We start from the raw sequence: 19,423 nt of genomic DNA, 5'->3' as shown, positions 1-19,423 counted from the left end.
AGCTATACAACTGCTGTTGACAGCCTAACATTTTTCCTCTCTTAATTTTACCTGCACTTCAGCCCATTCCCTTCCCCAAGACATTTCTTTATTAAACTGGCACTGTAAAAAGGGTTCAAATTTTTCCTACCTTAACAACAGCAGCTGCTACACTAAGTGCTAGAGCAATCCTCCTGAAAGGGTCTGCTCTCCCAGACAAAACTGATGTTACCTGCAAGAGTCTAGGTCTGTGCATTCTTACAGTCAGTATTAGTTTGTAGCCTGAAGAATCATTAAAACATGGTTTCTGAGAAAAGTAGAGCAACTTGGTTCCCTTTGCAATTGCTGACTCTCTCTGATGCTAAGAGAACTAAGATAGGCTGTCAGCCAGTTCAGCTGTGCCCAGTAAGCAGCTACACTGCTTTTTGTTCATTTTTGGTTCAGGTCTCTTGCAATGACCTATTTAAAGGTCCAAATAAGTCCAAATAAACAATGCCTATCTGTCTCAACAAACCAGCTTTCAAAAGATAGGTGCGTATGGCAGGAACTGCTACTCAACAGACCTCATAGCAGCCTTCCAGTATCTGAAGGGGGCCTATAGGGATGCTGGGGAGGGACTCTTCGTCAGGGACTGTAGTGACAGGACAAGGGAGAACGGGTTCAAACTTAAACAGGGGAAGTTTAGATTGGATATAAGGAGGAAATTCTTTCCTGTTAGGGTGGTGAGACACTGGAATGGGTTGCCCAGGGAGGTTGTGAGTGCTCCATCCCTGGCAGTGTTCAAGGCCGGGTTGGATGAAGCCTTGTGTGGGATGGTTTAGTGTGAGGTGTCCCTGTCCATGGCAGGGGTGTTGGAACTAGATGATCTTGAGGTCCTTTCCAACCCTAACTATTCTATGATTCTATAATATAGATGAAGAGCTGGTAAAGTTATTTAGCATGAGTATTGGGAAAAGTAATTGTTTGGGCTGGAAAACCAGAGCTGTTAATCTTCAACTGTAGTGATGATTTGCTGAAAGGAATAAACTGGGGTGAAGATTCTTTTTTGCTGCCCAGAGTAGCTAATACTAAAAGACAATAACTTAAATATAGACTACTAGACCTGTGTGGCAACTGCAGAAGCTTATGCAATTTATTTCAAAGGCACTTAAAGGAGGAGGTGAGGGGAAAATAAAAATCCATGAAAATATCTGTGTACTCATCTGCTGCAAAAAATACTCACTGAAAAGAGAATAAATGCACAGAGCTGAACAAAGACGCACAGCCTTTAGCGTAGCACTTAATGGACTAACACATAACAGAAACATCAAAACAGTACAAATAAAGTGAAGCATGCTAGTGAAATCTCTGCAAAACCAGCTAATTTTGATTCTATTTTTTTTTTTAAAGCAGAGTGGCCATGGGTACTGAAGAAAAGCTGTTAACTAAGGCACAGCTAAGGGCTACTAGGGAAATAAAACGCTCCGATTGAGTTCTTGAGCTCCACCAGGACTCCCACATGCAGAGACACATGAAAATGAGGGAGAAGTAGCAAGCTTTTCTCTTAGAATTTACTGCCACAAGAATGACTTCATAGGGTCAGATTAAACATCTCTGTAGTGCAAATGCCTGGGCTGAGGATGGCAAGAAGCAATTACCTAGAGAAGTGTATATAAATAGGGAAAACAATAGGGAATAATAGCATAGGGAATAGGGAAAAATAGAATAGCCTTCGAGAAATACAAGTGTGGAGAGTTTAAGTCACAGGCTATATGAGTACCTCAGTTTAACAGCTTTTTATGGCTTTTATCTTTTTTCTTTCCCCTCCATAGATCTGTTTCTGTACTGCTTGAATTTGTTGGTCTTTCAACACCTACAGAAACCTGCAGCAACATTTTATGTTCTCCTAATGGTTCTTCATTCCTTGGCCTGGTGGAACTCTGCTAGTTCAACTCTATCCTGCTTCATGTGCTGGTGTGAGGAATGGTTTGAAAATGATTAAAAGTTGAAGAAAATGGATTTTAAATCAGTAAGTTTTTCCTCAGCCTCCTCTCTATTTCTTTTGTACTCCTAGCATTTTGCTTGCTTTTATGTTTATTGAATTAATCACTGAAGTATCATCAGTGTTTTCAAAGTCTCAGAGAAGTTGTGAATCAGGGTTAATGTACAAGACACTGGACATACTCTTCATGTTCACTCCCATGTGTGTTACTTTGCGTTTGTTAACATCAAATAGCACTTTAGTCCAGTTCACTCAAGAGCTTGGGGGAGAAATTACATTAACAGCAAAATTTATCACCTAACACCCTTCCTATTTGTGTCTGTGAACAGCACGGGACCTAACTCCCTATGAGAACAGAGCTCTATAAAATCCATGCATTAAGTTTCTGCCAAATCATCCTGTTACCACTGTCATCACTGAGTTTTCCTTCTCTGCCTAATGGAAAACCAGCATGACTGTTACACAAACAGATATCCCAAAGGCTTCACAGAAAGTCCACTGAACCCAGGAACTAAGAAAATCCCTATCTCATTCACAGTGTTGAAAGTTCAGCCTTTAACAGGACAGATAAAATTGTGGTCTTCCGCAGCTAATTCAGAGCTAAAGAATGTAGATTAGTAGAAAGAAAAGACTAAAGGAATATATTATTTGAAAACAAAGACTAAGAAGTATGCCCAAATCTTTAGGGGAAAAGAAAATGAATGCTTTGAAGACTTTTGAGATTATATAGAAAACTATCTGGGTTAGACAAATTACTTTCAAAACTAGAATAAGCATTACTTCTTGTTATAAGCACCCACAGGATACCTAGTGCAATGGAATCCTGATCCGAGCACAGAAAGTCAACACACCTTTACAACAGTGATAAAAGAAAATGAAAAAAAAAATGCCTGTTACAGAGATTATAATGCTTTATTTTAAGTGTTGTTATAATATAGACCAGTTAATCTTCACAACTAACAAAGCAACAGGCCCAAACTGGATTCCTTTTCCTTACTGGAACATTTTTCATTTCAAATACAATTGCTTTCAACTCGAAACTAGTGTTAGTTTGCACATTAAGTAAATGTTACACCCACAAAGTCATAATACAGACTACAGTAGTACAGGCAATGTACTCTACCTGCACAATGACACATGCAATTATCACAAAGCAATATGCCATGTAATTTTATGGCCAATATAATACACGCAAGTATCAGAAATAAAAGGAAAGAAAAATTCAGCATTTGAAGGTGAATTGTGAAAGGCAAAGTCCTTAGAGATGGTCTAGCCTGTGTTACAGCCTGCTGTCACCAAGCAAAGGGGTGTCTTGTTAGCCTGTCTTTACCTTACACTACCACTCCTAACCATCTGCTATTGCCCTTCTGCTTGTGCTGGCTCCTCTGCTTGCCAAATCCTTTGATGAGTTGATTCAACTCTTTCACCAGACAGAACTACTCCTTTCTTTTTGCTCCACAATGTTGAAAACTCTCACGGAAGAGTCCAAGAGCCCAAGTGCAAGAGCAAACTAAGGAGTGCATGGTAAGAAGCAGCAAGATGAAACAGGACCTTCTCATCTCAGCTTCCTCCTCTCTTCTCAGCTTCACAGCCTTAGTTGTTTCATGGTTTTTTTACCATAAGCATGCCTTATAAAGCGGGCAAGGTTCCTTAAAAAGCACTGCACACAAAGGAAAAGAAAACACTGAGATTTCATCACTGTGCTTCCTAAACGACAACCAGCACTGGCTTCAGTTTGCAAAACCTACTGTTGTACATATAGACGTGTAATGCACTAAATGCAGTAAGAGCTGTGTGCTCAATTCATCTTGGCTGCACATCTGAACTATGTGCTCTGAGTAGGTCTGGGGACAGGTTGAAAACTGCTGCAGAAATTACATTCTGTAGCCGGAATGTGGACATACTGGGGTTCAGATCAATGAAACATCTTCACTGTTACAACTCCTAATTCACATGGCTTGGGCCTGGGGTGCAACCTGCAGCTGTGACCTGAGTGCATGAGCTCAGGGAGAGGGAAACCCGTCCAGCAGGCAACCAGCAAGCTGAGGGAGGAACTCCCTAAATCCATCCACAGGGAATGCTGAGGAGAGGGACACTTGTATCCTTTTTGAAGCTTTGCCACCAGACAAAAAGGAATGAAAGTCATGGACTAGGAGGAAAGGAGGTAAGCTCAAAGACAACGGGTTTTGACTAGGGAAGAAACTAATTTTAAAGAGATCAAGCATTTTGTTATCAGATGAAGAATACTCTGAAAATTCAAGACTGCACATAATCTGAGAAATTGAATGATGGAAGAGCAATTAGTATGAATTTGCTTAAGACACATATTTACAGGTTTCATGTAACTTTTTGCAGTTTACTGCAAAATGACAAGACTCTAGGTTGAGGAGTGTGTTATGTAAATACAGGCATGCAGAGTACATATTTATAAGCCTGCTGTTGTAACACAAGGATAATGAAACAAAACAAGAACATCTGTTGGAATGTTAAGTGTCTCTCTAATAAAATACAATAGCTGAATGAATCAATTCATTACCAACAAGTCTGGTTTATTATCTCATTAATACAGCTGGTTAATATTACGAGGAAATTAGCACAGGAACTTGAAATTATCCTAAACCAAAAATGAATGCAACAAAGATACACAGGCAAATAAAGGAGCCCAAACAATGAGTAAAAGACTGAGGTTTTTAGACATGTAAAGAACAAAGGGGATTAAAAAGAACAGGAAAACAAAAGACACCTAGCAAACCTGGCACTCCATACTAACAGCACAACAGATGTAGAAAACAGAAAGCCTGAGCACCCTCCCCCCACGCTCACACTGATTACATGGCAAAACCATTTAGTTCCCAAAATGACCAAACCCCCAGATATGGTACATTAGGGAACCAAGCTGGATTCCTATAGCTAATTCTGCACAAAACGGTGATGTGTTTAAAACTCATTGGAAAATGAGTGGTTTGAAAGCTTTGTCTAGCATTGAAGCCGTTTTGAGACATAATGAAAAAGAACATTGAGCAGCACTGGCTTGACACTTGAAATACACACGACAGCTTCCCTGTTTTGCAGCCTTGGCACTGCAGCATCTATTTGTTGGCACAGCAGCATCCCCTAATTTGTGGTCATATTCTTGGAAGAGATTTTATACTGATTACAGGATTTTTCCTTTGTTTTCTAGAGTATAAAAGATAGATGATTAATGACTTGCCAAATAAACAGTATTCAAAACTAAAACTCAGAATAATGGAAATGAACCACCCTGTCATCATCCCCACTAATGCTACATGAAAACATGTTCCTTAGCTAAAGAAGAACCAATGTACATAACCATTTCCCACCTCTGTATATGAAAGCGCTCAAGTACTTCTATTAAGCTGAATTGAGTCTGAGCTCATGAGGAATTATTTAGATATTACTTCTGCTTGTTAACACACACAATGAATGATACTTAGTTAAAATGTCCATTTGCTCTAGGAGACAGCACATCCTGTAGCTTCCCCCAAGATCAGTCTATCTCAGCCCTGCCTGGTTTTTCATTGAATGCAAATGAGCACTTCAAAAGAGTACTTAATCCTACAGCTAAACCTTGTCAGTTTTACAGAAACCACACATATTCTGCAGCATCCGCTGTCTGGGAGTATGAGAATTTTACTCCAGCCAAATGACAGCTTTAAGAAAAGCTGTGGGTTACCAAATCCTAGTATCTCAGCAGAGTTTCTTTAGAGCAGGTGTCTGCTGGGAGCTGGAGCTAACAGAAATACAACTGTGCTTAATAGCCATATTTAACAGGGCTGCTCTGTCGGGGAGCTTAGGATGTTGCAGTTTCATTAGCATGAACAAGTGTTGCTATGGGTACCAGAGCACAGGCATCAGAATACAAGTGAATAGAGGGAGTGGGAAAGTGATTAATAAAAATGTGAAGTGTTGGAATTTTAATAAAACAAAACCAATTTGCTTGCCAATGAGATCATGTTTAAATAATAGACTACATTACTTCCCAGTTCATGTGCCACTGCCTGTTATCTTCCTGCGTGAGCCCAGACAAACCCCTACATCAATAAAAATAAAGACCAGAGCAAACCCACTGTTCTCCCACTGAGAAGGACGCACATGCACACACACACTAATGAAAGTGACCCTAATAAGCATTCATAACAACATTTAAGTGCTGATGTTAATATGCAATTTATAAATATTTAACACACTACAGACAAGTTCTGTGCAAGCTCAAAGCCACATAATACCTCATTCCTGGGTAAATGATATGGACTTACATTAGTGTAACTAAATACAGGGTTTGATATCTTGGTCGCAAATATGAAATGATACTTATCTACTACAGAATGAATTTTTGAATAATTTTATTACACTACTTAGAGCTAGTCTGATTTCTTACAACTGTTGTTATGCAAAATTAGTACTATTTCTTGTCTACAGAACATCTAAAAAATTAAAAGGTAGTACTGCAGGAGCATCTTTGTCATACTCAAAATACAAAGTCAATTCTGACTTTTAGCCGAACTGGGGAAACATATCTTACCCTAATTACTAAATGAATCTATGTTGATTCATTTTTCCCCACCTTCTCTGTCCAAAAGTTGGAATTAAAAATGCACAGCAACATTAATTCCTACGAGTGACAACCCATGTGATCATTAGCAGCAGAACTTCCACTTTGCTGTTTCACTGAACAATGAAGGCTGCAGTCTGGACTCCACTTACAGCAGGTGTTTTCTTTACTTTAGCAATGTCTTCAAAATACCTCCCAAGTCCTAACACATCCCTCGCACCTACTTTTGCCAGTTAATAAATTCTTACCAATTCCTTTGGGGTGCCTTAGGATTTACTCATGTTGCTTCCCTCAGTTACAGGCGCTGCTCTGGGCTCGCAGGACAGCTCATGTCTATTCCATAGAAGTGGCACTGTGACTGGTAAGCAGTTTTTCATTGCTACCATGGTCAAAACATGTTCTTGAGTTTCAGCACACCAGTCTTCCACACCTGTGGCTATACCTTCCTTTCTAACCCCACTCTGCCTGCTCCTCCACAACGCCCTTAGCAGAGCCTTCCTCTTCTGAACACCTTCAGCACTCAGCTCTCCTCATGGGTGTGACAGGGGAATCAGGACACCAAGCTCAGTTTAATTCCTTAAGCAATTTTCCATAAAACTTAATTCTTAATTACTTCCACCCCTCCCTCTGCCCACTACCCAACCCCCCTGCAGTACACACATTGCACACATGAGTTACACCACCAGCCATCTCCCTCTCAACTCTCTCCCCATAAGAACACTCGTTTACCTTTGTCACACAGTCTCCCCAAAGCTTTTCCTTTCCTGAATTTTAGCTTTGGATGCAATTTTTCTTGCAACCGCTGTGGTTAGTTCTACAAACATTTACTTGTACAAACACTTTATACTTACATGAAAAATCTTATTCAGTTCAGCAAGCTATTTGACTTCTTATTCACCTCAATGTATTTTCAAGATGAGAACTGTAGATCATGAATACAAGGAGGCTGTCTTAAAGAACATCTATAAAGAACTGCACTGGTCTACACTTTCCTTTTGTAATAGGAAAGCAATAAAGCAAATCAAGATGACTCTCAAGGGGTACTCACTGGTTTTCCCTGATGTTTTGTCTGTACTTAACGTTTTAATTTTAAAATCTGAAATTTATGAGTTACTTAGGCTTGTATGAATTATACTGATCTCCAGATAATAGGGCACTTCAATAAAAAGGTATTTTTAAAGTAAACAATACTGACCTTTTCTTGTTTAGTGTGGTAAGATGACATGATAGACATGGAGAGCTGAGATCCACATTATGTACTAAAAACAGGGATTAAAGGAGCAGTGATTAAAACTTACCCTGTTATCTGGAAAGATCAACAAGGTAATTATGTCGCCTGAAACTCAGAATGTTCAGATACAAAGAAGAGGCAGAAAATATCCAACACAACAATTTGAAATGGAAGGACAAAAGTGATTACCTCGGTTCTTTCTTTGTACTTATGACCCAAATCTAGTAAAAAAATAGTACCTTTTTTCTGTTTGCCTTGCTATTTAATACAAAGGCATGCCAAAGGCATCATAATAATGCATAAACAACCGAGGTATAAAGACTAATTTCTGTTATTTTCAGATGAAAACAAAATTCTGCACCCCCCCCCAAAAAAAAAAAAAAATATATAAATTCATGCCAAGCTGACAAGACTGACATGCAAAAACTTTTATACATAAGCACTGGAAGATGCTACAAGTAAAGACGTGTACATCAATTCAGTACCTGCCTATGTTTTGTTACCACTGCCACTGTTCTGCTGGCTCCTCTGCAAACATTAGCAAACTGGAAATAGGCACGTCTTAGCTCCATTTACTGTGACCTTAGCTCTTCCGCAAAGAATGGATCTTAACCATGTGTTTAATAAGGATAGAATACTTTTTCATTGTTACAATATATCTTTGCGGTGCCTTTAACAACTACGGTACTAAGCCTAGCAACTTTTATGCTGGCATTACTGTTAATTAGTTTATGTCTTGTTAGCGTTATTTAGTAGAGATCAATAATTCTTTATTACAAGGATTTTTCTTATCTTTTCTCTTGTCACCTGTCCTTTTCCTCTAATAGGATTCAATTTCCAAGCACGTTTATCCTCTTGATGTTAAAAGGATTGCCTAGTCGTTTTTTTAAAAAAAGGAAAGGCTGTGTGATTTCCCTTTAAAACCCTAAAGGCCTGCTTTAGCCATTCTTAAGAGACACCTCCATGTCATTATGATAGGAATTTTTACCATGTTCCTGACTAAAACGTTTGTATCCCAGGGTTTATAACTCTTTTCCACTGGTAAACTCTCCTTGAAAAGGGCAACCACATGAGAAAAACAACTGAAAATAGTGTGACATTGTCATTTTAAATGTTACCTTTTTTTTTTCCAGACTCGCATAAATTAGAACTAACCTCAGAGTGCATCCTGATGTATTTTGGTTTTATACTGAAAGAACAGGTATTCTGACCAAGCTTCCTGATACTCAGAAAGCCTTCAAGACTGAATTAACTGAATTTTATACTTAATGAAGAATCGGCACAAGGAAGAGGCTGTGGTGTCAGCAGCTCTGTGGTCTGTTGCTGCTTTCTCAATGAGATGGTGCTTTTCCAGATGGAGAGTAGCAAAATAAGTTGTTTCTACTTTCAGAATCAAACCTCCATAAACTGGTATTCAAACTAGAAAAAACAATGGCTGAAAAGGAAAGTTCATTTTAGCGTGCAGTGATGTGGATCAACCTAGTTCAGCCTAATTGATATCTTAGTTCAGGAAAACAAAGCATCGCCTGTATTTCAAATAACCCACTATTTATACTCTTTATAAATAGATTTTTGAAAATTAATTTCAGAGGAAAGCATTTTCAAGTCAGAGCTTAAACGCTAATGTCTTAGAGATCAAAGCCACACCCCACAGCAGGCCATACAAAATTTCTATGAGCACATTCTGACTTCGTACCAGAGCTTAAAATAAATATTTTTGTGATACTGAACTTAATTTCTCTTGTCCTTCACACTTCATTAAACATATAACACAAATTCTGACTTTCTAAGTATAATATTCACTTACTAACTGGTACCGTTAATGAAGCTCATGGACATGGATGGTAAAATAATTGAAGTTAATTTCCTCAAGAAACAGAATTAGAATGTTAGAATTAGAGGTACAAGTTGTTTATGTTTTTCAAGCAACATTTTGCTAACTGTATAAATACATGCAGACTCCTGAACATTAAATTAGTACAGTGACAACACAGGCTGCATGTTTTCATCCCATATAAGACAAAATCAAATTAAAACCTCAAGCAGGATGTTTTCTGTTCTCTGTTCTCTTCGGAGAAAAAGCTCTGTCTCATTTATTCATGCATTACTGAGTCATAATAAAATTCAGTGCTGGCACACTGGTCAAGACAAATGATAGAAAAATGCTGCGATGACAGCAGTATCACTTAGTACTGCATGCATTTGTTTCACTGCCATTCCTGTTTTCATATTCTGAGTCTTGTGCACTCCCACTGTAGAATTGCCAGGGCCAACCTGGGGCACACGCTACATATGGACTTGGGCAGTGGTCCTGCATCTCAGGATGCTGTGTCACGCTTCCCTGTGCTACCCACCAGCCCTGTCCCTCTTCCTGCATCTCAGCACAGCTCTGACTCACACAGGAGTCCTGCCACCACCGATCATCCTCCAGCTGCTTTGCACATTGGCTGGGTTCAGAGAGCAGTTTTGGTGCATGAGAACCAGATTCTTCAGGAATTCAGATACTTACAAAACACATCCAAACTCTTAGGAGAGACATCTGAGTCTAAACCAAGGGGCACTGCACCAGACAGCTTTGAAACACCTGCACATTCAGGCTGTTTGGTGTGGGAAGACTGACTACATGTAATCCAAAGCAAAAATGCCAAACCACATAATATACAGTCTCAGGGAGTGTGGCACCAATTGTCTTTACCTACTGTGCCTTACTACATGTTCATGCGGACAGAGACATGCCATACCATACCAGTCTGTGAGGTTGAAACAGATGGCATATCCAGTTATAAAGCTTCTATACCAGAGGGATAAAAAGGATGGTTTTAATCTGCTGCCACTACACAGTGCAAGAAGCAGAAGTAGCTACTCCTTGGGGATGGAGCTACAGATGACAAATGGGAGGATGACATCTCAATGAGCAGGAATCAAACAGAAGCAGCTGGGTCATTTCACACTGGTCACTGTCTGTCAGTCATAAAAATCAGAGAAAAATAAACAGAGTTGGAGAAAAGACCATCTGAAATAGTGAAAACACAAGGCAAAAAAAAAAAAAAAATAATTAAGAGGAAAGTTGAAGAAACCCAGTTGAAATATATCACTAAGAACAGACAGGTCTGTCTGGGAGTTTTGGACCACTGAAGCCACATCTACAACAATTTCTCATTTACAGGTCTACTATAGCAAAAATTAGGACATAGTGGCAAACAAGCAGTGAATATGGAATTACCTGCTGGGAAACCAGGCCTTGATATCAATGATCAGACATCAGACTTGCAACTGCACTATTCCCTATAGTGCCAATATATTAAAAGTTGACAGTTAGTGTTGTACACTGATGATCTAAAATCCTTTGTAACCAGAGAACAAACTCAAGTGAAACACAATGCCTTTTTCATTTACTTCATAATTACAACTTGACTGCTGTAACATGCAGCATCTTCTGACAAATCAATAAAGACTCCAGTTGAGCACTCCTGGTTCCATACCATAACCAAAGTTTCAAACATGGTACTATTTCTGTATGAAATAATTTGAGCACTTCACATTTGTACATCAAAAAATGCTATTGCTTGTACTACAGGGCACAAATCTACTGCTCTTTGAAGTGGGGCTGGAACAGAGCAGCTCCCTAACATGAACCTGTACTGCATAAAGAGCCACACGCATTACATTTGTACCCTTCTGTTATATCTGGCATATTCTTACTGAGGAAAACTGCTTGTGCACCCCCAACTTACGTAAGCCTACTGCTTAGCAGTCTGGCTTCATTAAAAAATTTGCACATAATGTCACAAGCTAAGCAGTGGTTTCAGTTTTGATATCTGGTTTTAATGGTACTGACCAATTCACTGTTTAATTCAACAATTATCAGGTCACTGGACACTATTTTTTCTGGGTGACTGAAGACAACTGCTCTGCAAAGAACCTGCACGTACACAGATGCATGCCCCTGACTCCAGTGAGACACCAGTCAGGATGATGTGCCCAGCGTTTCACAAGCACAAGTTTTGTGTTTTAAAGTTGCACAAACCTTACTCCATTTCTTCCCTCCCAGGTCTTCAGTGCCATGGTCTTTCCTACATTGTGCGGGGCTTTTATTGATGCAATATTTAAAGCCATTTTGAAAGCTGCATAGAAAGACATTCAAATGCTTTCAGGCTTTTCTCCTGGCTTCAGCCTGCTGGGAGCTCCTGGATGAGGATGTGAAGCAGAAGCCTCAGGGAGAGTCTGGGAGCAGTTGTAGTTTCAGGATGCAGATGCTCACACAGAATGAAGAGTTCTAGCAGAAGTTGCAAGATAGGACATGATGGAAAGAAGCCCACAGGGCTGGGAAGGGTTATGAAAGCTGTTTGGACAGACAAGAATTTCACCTATACTGAAGCTAAAATACGTAACACTTTTAATTTCATCATATTTTAGCTCTTTTTCCCCTTTTCCTGTTCACTTTTATTATAACCAGACCCTATTTTAAACCCTGCATCCCTTCAAGTCTCAAAGGGAGAAGCCTGTCACCTATTTATAGGACACGCACACCTTGTGGCAGGCAACAAGGATTTACAACTTCCAGAAAACCAGTACTCGCCTGTAAAAACAAAATGAAACAGTGAACAAGGTGTTTCAATAGGTGTAACAAACTATCCTGGTGTCTATGTTACACTTTGAACATTTAAAGCACTAGTAATACCTCCCAAGTCCACACCTCTACGTCTAAACAAAGCATGTCTACATCTATTATTTATTCAGGTAATTCTTAACCTCTTCAAATAAGATTTAGGCATTTGTTAATACTGAGACAGTTTGAAGGTCTTCATCAATCTGTGGACTGATGAGCCACCAATCACTGTTGCTCTACCACAGGTAACAGAATAGAGATTTCAAACATCTTAAAGGCTTTAACATGCAAACAAGTTATCATGTTTAAGCTGTGTACATGCTCACCAGGGCTTCCGAAGCAGCTTACTTCTCAAAGAGCTCCAGATAGTATATAGAACAGCTGATGCTTGGTGGTTTGTTCACGTATCAAAGCCTTTACCTGCTACTGAGCGGGCGAGAATTGGCTTAGATTACTGGAATTAGATTACTGGAATTAAATACAGCTGTATGTCCACTAGTAGGCAGTTAAAGACATTAGATCTAACAAGGATAAAGGCCATTCATCTTTGCTTTTATAAGCTACCAAAGTTTTCTAAATTCAGAGAAAACCAAATAACAAGCCTTTATTATTTAAAAATACAAAAGTAATAATAATAATAAAGTAAGAGCCTTTACTTTCATTATTTTGGAGAATATAATATATCCTATGCCTTGTGCTAACGGGAATTACATATTCATGCCAAGGTGTGGGGATGCCCCTTTGTCTTCAGGTAAAATACACTGCACATTTGAAACACAAGTATTTGTCAAACTATGGCAGGATAGCAGGCAGATCAGATCTATATTACCAAGCAATACAATATATTACTTATTAACCCATAACTACCATTCCATTAAATACTCAATTTCACTTGCATATTCTATATTCACTTGTATATTCCCCCACTATAATTTTTTAAAGAAATGTGCTATGAAGGCTAAAAGCACCAAAATCTTGATGTAACAGTCTGTCGTGGTTTAAGCCCAGCCAGCAACCCAGATCCCCACAGCTGCTCGTTCACTTCCCATTCTTCCTGCCCCGACTCCCGGAGGGATGGGGAGGAGAATCGAGAGAACGGAACTCCCACAGGTTGAGATAAGAGCAGTGCAGTAACTAAGGTATAACACAAATCACTACTGCTACCACCAGTAATAATAATGGTAATGGAAATAACAACAGAAGAGAATACAACCGCTCACCACCCGCCAACCCATACCCAGCCCGATCCGAGCAGTGATCTCCCGTTTCTGGGTAACTGCCCCCAGTTTATATAGTGGCATGACGTGCTGTGGTATGGAATACCTCTTTGGCTAGTTTGGGTCACCTGTCCTGTCTCTGCCTCCTCCCAGCTTCCCCTCCTCCCTGTCAGAGCTCAGAAAGTCCCTGGTCAGAGTAAACATTACTGAGCAACAACTAAAACCATCGGTGCCATCAGCGCTGTTCCCAGGCTGAAAGTCAAAAACACAGCACTGCACCAGCTACTAAGAAAGAGAAAAATGACTGCTACTGCTGAACCTGGGACACAGTTACATTAAAAGATTTTGTCTTTTCAAACACAGAAACACAAAAAGGTGATTTTACCAATAACTTGGTAATTCCCAGTCCTCCACAAGATCCATATGCTTAATTAGATAACTGCTTAAAGTGACTATGAGATTGCATTTTTAATTAAAAATCGCAACAAATGCTCTTAAAACATTTTTAAATAATACTGTTTTAGGAGACTCATTCTTGTAATCATACTAAAATAATTGTGTCACACTTACAGAATTAATTAGTGAACCTGCCCTCCAGGTGCAATTGCTAGCTGTTCAGTTTACAATGATTAACCTGTGCCAAACCAAGATCCTCTTTAGAGCTTATAATGCCTGCTGGTAGAGGGAATCCCCTCTCCAAAAGTCTCTGGTATGGCAGAAGCCCCGCGTCTTGAAATCCTCCACTGAACACCTACATTTAACCCAAGAAACAGATCACCAGTTGTACGCTAGATGCTTGGAAATGCCCTGTGGGGAGACAACTAAGGATACAACCATGTGTATGAACATTTGGAACTGGCCAGGGTTTTAAAGAAAGGGTACTGATTAGGATACCAGCCTCAAACCATCTAACAGAAACAAGCAGATAGAGATAGGCTGATAGAGGCTAATGTCTGAGGAACTCTGATGAATGAACAAAGAAGTGGCAGCTGTATGCTTGGGGCAATGGCTGCTCTATCACCTTGATGGGGTTTTCACCTACGGCAGCATCAGACAGCTGCTCCCTGTTCATAGCCTCACATGCTGCGATATATGAAGATGCGGCAGATAACCCATGGTAAGCTGCTCACTCAGGGCTAATCTGAATAGGAGGTGTAGTATATGGGTGCATGGGGTGGGAGGGCATCTGGTTCATTATTTGGTTAAGGACTATTCAGTATATATATATTAAAAAAGTAACAAGTGGTAGATTACACATAAGCAAACATGAGCAGGTGATAACAGAGACAGTAACTCCTCTTTGGTCACTACAGGAACTAATGCCATTAAAGGAACTGTCCTGGGTTCAGCAGTAGCAGTCATTTTTTCTCCTTCTTAGTAGCTGGTGCAGTGCTGTGTTTTTGACTTTCAGCCTGAGAACAACACTGATAACACCGATGGTTTTAGTTATTGCTCAAATGTTTGGTCTGACCAAGGACTTCGTGAGCCTCATGCTCTGCCAGGGAGGAGGGGAAGCCGGGAGGAAGCAGAGACAGGACACCTGACCCAAACTAGACAAAGGGGTATTCCATACCACAGCACGGCATGACTGCAATGTAACTGGGAGTTACCTGGAAGGGCTGGCTCACACCCTCAATGGAGAGAACTTGAGAGCTGGGCTAAAGATGTGACGCTTATAGCATCAGGAACAAAACAACTTTCACTAAAATGTCCTCTTAGGTAGCAATGAAAAAAGGCAGACTAATGCAAGACCAGTCAAACTTTAGTTTTCCACAGTAAACTGAATTCCCTTAAAAATGGGACACGAGAGAGATGTGGAAGGAATAAGAATAACATGCTGTGCTCTGGCATGGTACACTCCAGCAGCATGGTATTAAAAAGCATTTGAGCACATAAAGACCCGGAGGAGGAAACCGTAACTGCCAGACTGCAGATGAAACTATGAAAGACACACTTCCAGAAGAAACCTCATTTTAAAACACACTGGCAGATGCTGTAAGAAATGTTGATAAGTAGCATAATTAAACTGAACAAATTGTACTGTGGGCAGTGATATATTTATTAAAAGCCACTTAGTGAAGTCTGCTGGAGGAAACTAACTAGAAAGCAACACAGTCCTGGATTAAAATACATAAGCACAGGCTTTCCTGCTTTTTCCTTTCTAATAAATAGAAAACAGCAAGACAGGAAAAAACGCTATTTAATTTTCTGATATCCAGTCTCCAAAGAAGTGACACAACTTCTCAGGGGCACATGCAAGTACAAGATGCTGCCAGAGTGACTAATTTTGTAGAATTGAAACCTCTGAAAGAGTAAGGATTTTGCTCAGAGACAGGGAAATGGTAAATATTAGGGTGAGGTATTTCTTTGCCTTCATAAACACAGACAATGTGATTTATGGTATAAGATCTGTGCACTCTAAGCGACTAGGTTCTAAATTAATAATTTTGAAAAGGCTATTTCAGCGATTGGGTATTCTTGTCTTTGTTCAAGGGAAGAAGAAAGACAGGCTCTGTGCCTAATACAAACATGCTGAAGTCAGTCATGGTTAACATGACAGACAGCAGTTAAAAGGTGGTGGCACAATTTCAAGACTCCCAGCCAGCACGTTGGCAGTCTCGTCTTACGGAGACAGGGATAGCCTGGTACATGGATGTCTACAGGCTGAGGTGGAAGTGAGTTTAGCCTGGCACCTATTATTTTGATTTTCAGTAGTGACTTTTATGCATTCTGTCACCCTAGAGACTCTAAAGGATCTGTCAGAGGATGCTGTCCTGGGTTCAGCAGTAGCAGTCATTTTTCTCTTTCTTAGTAGCTGGTGAAATGCTGTGGTTTTGACTTTCAGCCTGAGAACAGCGCTGATAACACCGATGTTTTTAGTTGTTGCTCAGTAATATTTACTCTGACCAAGGACTTTCTGAGCCTCATGCTCTGCCAGAGAGCAGAGGAAGCTGGGAGGAAGCAGAGACAGGAGAGCTAACCCAAACTAGCCAAAGAGCTATTCCATACCACAGCACATCATGCCCACTATATAAACTGGGGCAGTTACATGTAAGGGCTAGATCACTGCTCGGGTCTGGCTGGGTATCGGTCGGCGGGTGGTGAGTGGTTGTATTCTCTTCCCTTGTTATTTCCCTTATCATTATTATCATTGGTGGTAGCAGCAGTGATTTGTGTTATACCTTAGTTACTGGACTGCTCTTATCTCAACCCATGGGAGTTACATTCTTTTGATTCTCCTTCCCATCTCCACGGGAGCTGGGCAGGGGAAGTGGGGGAGTGAGAGAGAGACTGCGTGGTTCTCATTTACGGCTGGGCTTAAACCACGACAGATGAAAAGTGAGTTTGGGAGCAAAGTTCAGCAGTCCTTTCAATGAGTGCTTGAGCTCATTGATAGGAAAACTGCCCAAGCCTCTGAATTCCAATGACACAAACTTTTTTTAGCACTTGTGCTAGTGTCTCTAATAGAGTGATCTGGAAAACCCTCAGGGTAACCTCAGCATCTCTCATACTCCACAGACCTATATACTGTTTCACACAGACTTGCACAGACTGAAGCGCATGTCCTTAACAGCAGCTGAGTAGCACAGCTTTGCCGTTGGGTGTATCTACACCAGTGTGGAAGCACTCTAGACAGGTCTGCCTTTTTCAGGTAGGAGATGCTCATGTCAACACACTGCAAAACATAACTAAAGTAAATGTATTGCTTTAACTACTAGAATAAAGCAATGATATTTTTGTGAACAAAAGCAAGGTAGTAGTATAGAAACAACAAAAAGGTCACTTAAAAGATCACTCACTACCAAAGTTTGACAACTAGAAGGATAAACACAGAGTAAGTGCACTCTAGGTTTGAAACTGCTTCTTTGCATATGACTTCCTTCCATTGTGCCCTTCACACTATCAGTGACTTAAAAATTCAACATACTTTGACAGTAGAGGCTAAAAGCCAACTGAACTGAAAAAACCCAAACCCTCCTCTCTTAAATGTAAAAACATTAAAGTATTTTTACGTTCAGCTCAAACTGAGTCATCCCATAAAATTTCTGGTTACCAGTTCAGAGTAATGACATGATTGTAGAACACTTTCTTAAAACCAGACGTACTCAGAGGCAATCTATACCTGGTGAGGCCTGCAGCATTGTATCACCGGGTTTTCCCACTTCTTTCCATCTCTGCCTTCCCACAGTTGTAACCAGAGCTCTGGTAACACAAGGCTGTAACACAACGCCCGTGTTTCTTTCATGAGGATCAGTTCAGCCTGAGGATTTCTTGCAGTCCACCTATGGTGAGCTCTCCCTAAACTGCTTCTAGAAGGGCACAGACACACAGACCTCTCAACAAGGATGGAAACCTTGCTGCTCTTGCTGCTTAAGATGCCTACCTTACTCCTGGCTGTCACCCCCATAGTCCGTTTGTGCTCCTCACTGTACACCACTTGCTTTTCTCCATCTCTGTGCATGTGTGTGCCGAGGCACGGAATTCTGTGTAAGTCAAAAAGTCACCCAAGCTACCATCCAGTGTCCCACTTCCCTGGCACACCGCCGGCACCCGCTCCCTCTTCAGCACGACTTGCCGTTGAAGCCTCTCCCTGTCCCCACAGCTTCATGCGCCCAGCGCTTGCTAAGAGAAGGAACAGCTCCCGCAGGACCCCGAGAACGACTTGCAACCGCCACGAGGCGGGGACGGAGCTGTCCCTGGCTCCCCCGCTCCGACGGGTCATCGGCGGGGTCCGTACCTCACCACGCCGGGCCCGGACGGCTCCCGGCTGTACCACACGTGCCCGCCGCTCCCCACTCCCGGCTCCCCGCCGCGCCCGCCCCGTCCCACCGCCCGAGCCGGGGCCGCACAGCCACCGGCAGGAGGGAGCGGGGGTCCCGGCCGCGCACTCACCTCCCCGCCGCGGGGTCCGCCCGGCTCCACAGGACGCGGCCATGCTGCCGCTGCTGCCGCTTCCCCGCGCCGGGGTGGGACGGCCTCGGGGAGCAGAGCTCCGCCCCGCCCCGCCCCGCCCCGCCCGGCGGGGAGCGCGGGGCCAGCCGGGGCTCGTAGTCTCTCCCCGGCCGCGGGCAGCGAGGGGCGCGGCCGCGCCGAGGCACTACGTTCCCCGGCGTGCAGCGGCACCGGGCTTATAAGTGGCTGGCGGCGAGCGCGCCTCAGTGAGTTAGTCCGCCCGCCCGCCGGGGCGAACAATGCCTGCGCCGCCGGGGCCGGGCAGCTGCGGCTAAAGCGCAGCGGGAGCAGCAGGCAGCGGGCGCGCTCCCGCCACCGCCGCTCCCAGCGCAGGGGCTGCCGCGAGCATGTGGATACCCACGGAGCACGAGAAGTACGGCGTGGGTGAGTGCGGGCAGCGAGCGGGGCGGCGGGGCCGGCAGGGAGCGCATCCCGCGGCGGAGCGGGCTCCCGCACCTCCTGCCCGAGCGGAGGCAGCGTCCCGCCCGTGCCGGCGGCGTCGGAAGTCCCGGCGGGACGGCCGGGGAGCGGCCCCTTGCCCAGCAGAGCCGCAAAGAGCGGCCGCTGCCCGCCGATGGGGCCGGTCCCAGTGCCCCAGCCCTGAGGCGGGCGCTCAGCTTCTCCCCGCTGGCGCTGGGTGGAAAGTCTGGTGTTCCGCGGGGAACAAAGCAGCCTTGGCAGATACCGCTGCCGGCGGGGAGCTGGTCACTGTCGGTGGCAGCCGCAGCCGGGGGTGAAGCGGGAGCGGGGCCGCGGGCATTGTTCGCGTGTAGGGGGTTTGTCGCGGCTTCAGTAGAAACAGGACAAAGTGTCGCTTGTGGGAGCCGCGCTTCCTTGCCGGTTTGTTGAACTCTGCAGAGCTGTGAAGCTCCAAGCTCCG

At 42.6% G+C, this 19,423-nt stretch overlaps 2 protein-coding genes across 4 annotated transcripts in view; one reads left to right on the top strand and one right to left on the bottom strand.

The window, feature by feature from the left end:
• Positions 1 to 18,581, bottom strand: part of ZNF277 (zinc finger protein 277) — a 51,762-nt gene extending 33,181 nt beyond the window's left edge. The window contains exon 1 of the mRNA XM_065695268.1: positions 18,484 to 18,581. Within this exon, the coding sequence (XP_065551340.1) occupies positions 18,484 to 18,526 (43 nt within the window). The 5' untranslated portion in view covers positions 18,527 to 18,581. The remainder of the gene's footprint in view (positions 1 to 18,483) is intronic.
• A 117-nt stretch (positions 18,582 to 18,698) lies between these two features.
• DOCK4 (dedicator of cytokinesis 4) overlaps positions 18,699 to 19,423 on the top strand; it is a 265,386-nt gene continuing 264,661 nt past the window's right edge. For 2 of the 3 annotated variants that reach the window (XM_065695089.1, XM_065695013.1), the window contains exon 1: positions 18,700 to 18,927. In XM_065695089.1, the coding sequence (XP_065551161.1) occupies positions 18,891 to 18,927 (37 nt within the window). In that variant the 5' untranslated portion in view covers positions 18,700 to 18,890. Of the gene's footprint in view, positions 18,928 to 19,423 lie in introns of all 3 variants that reach the window. The other variant, XM_065695172.1, reaches the window with a different exon arrangement.

This window comes from Lathamus discolor, chromosome 1, assembly GCF_037157495.1.
Source record: "Lathamus discolor isolate bLatDis1 chromosome 1, bLatDis1.hap1, whole genome shotgun sequence".
Taxonomy (NCBI): Eukaryota; Metazoa; Chordata; class Aves; order Psittaciformes; family Psittacidae; genus Lathamus; species Lathamus discolor.
This window is presented reverse-complemented; position numbering and strand designations above follow the sequence as displayed.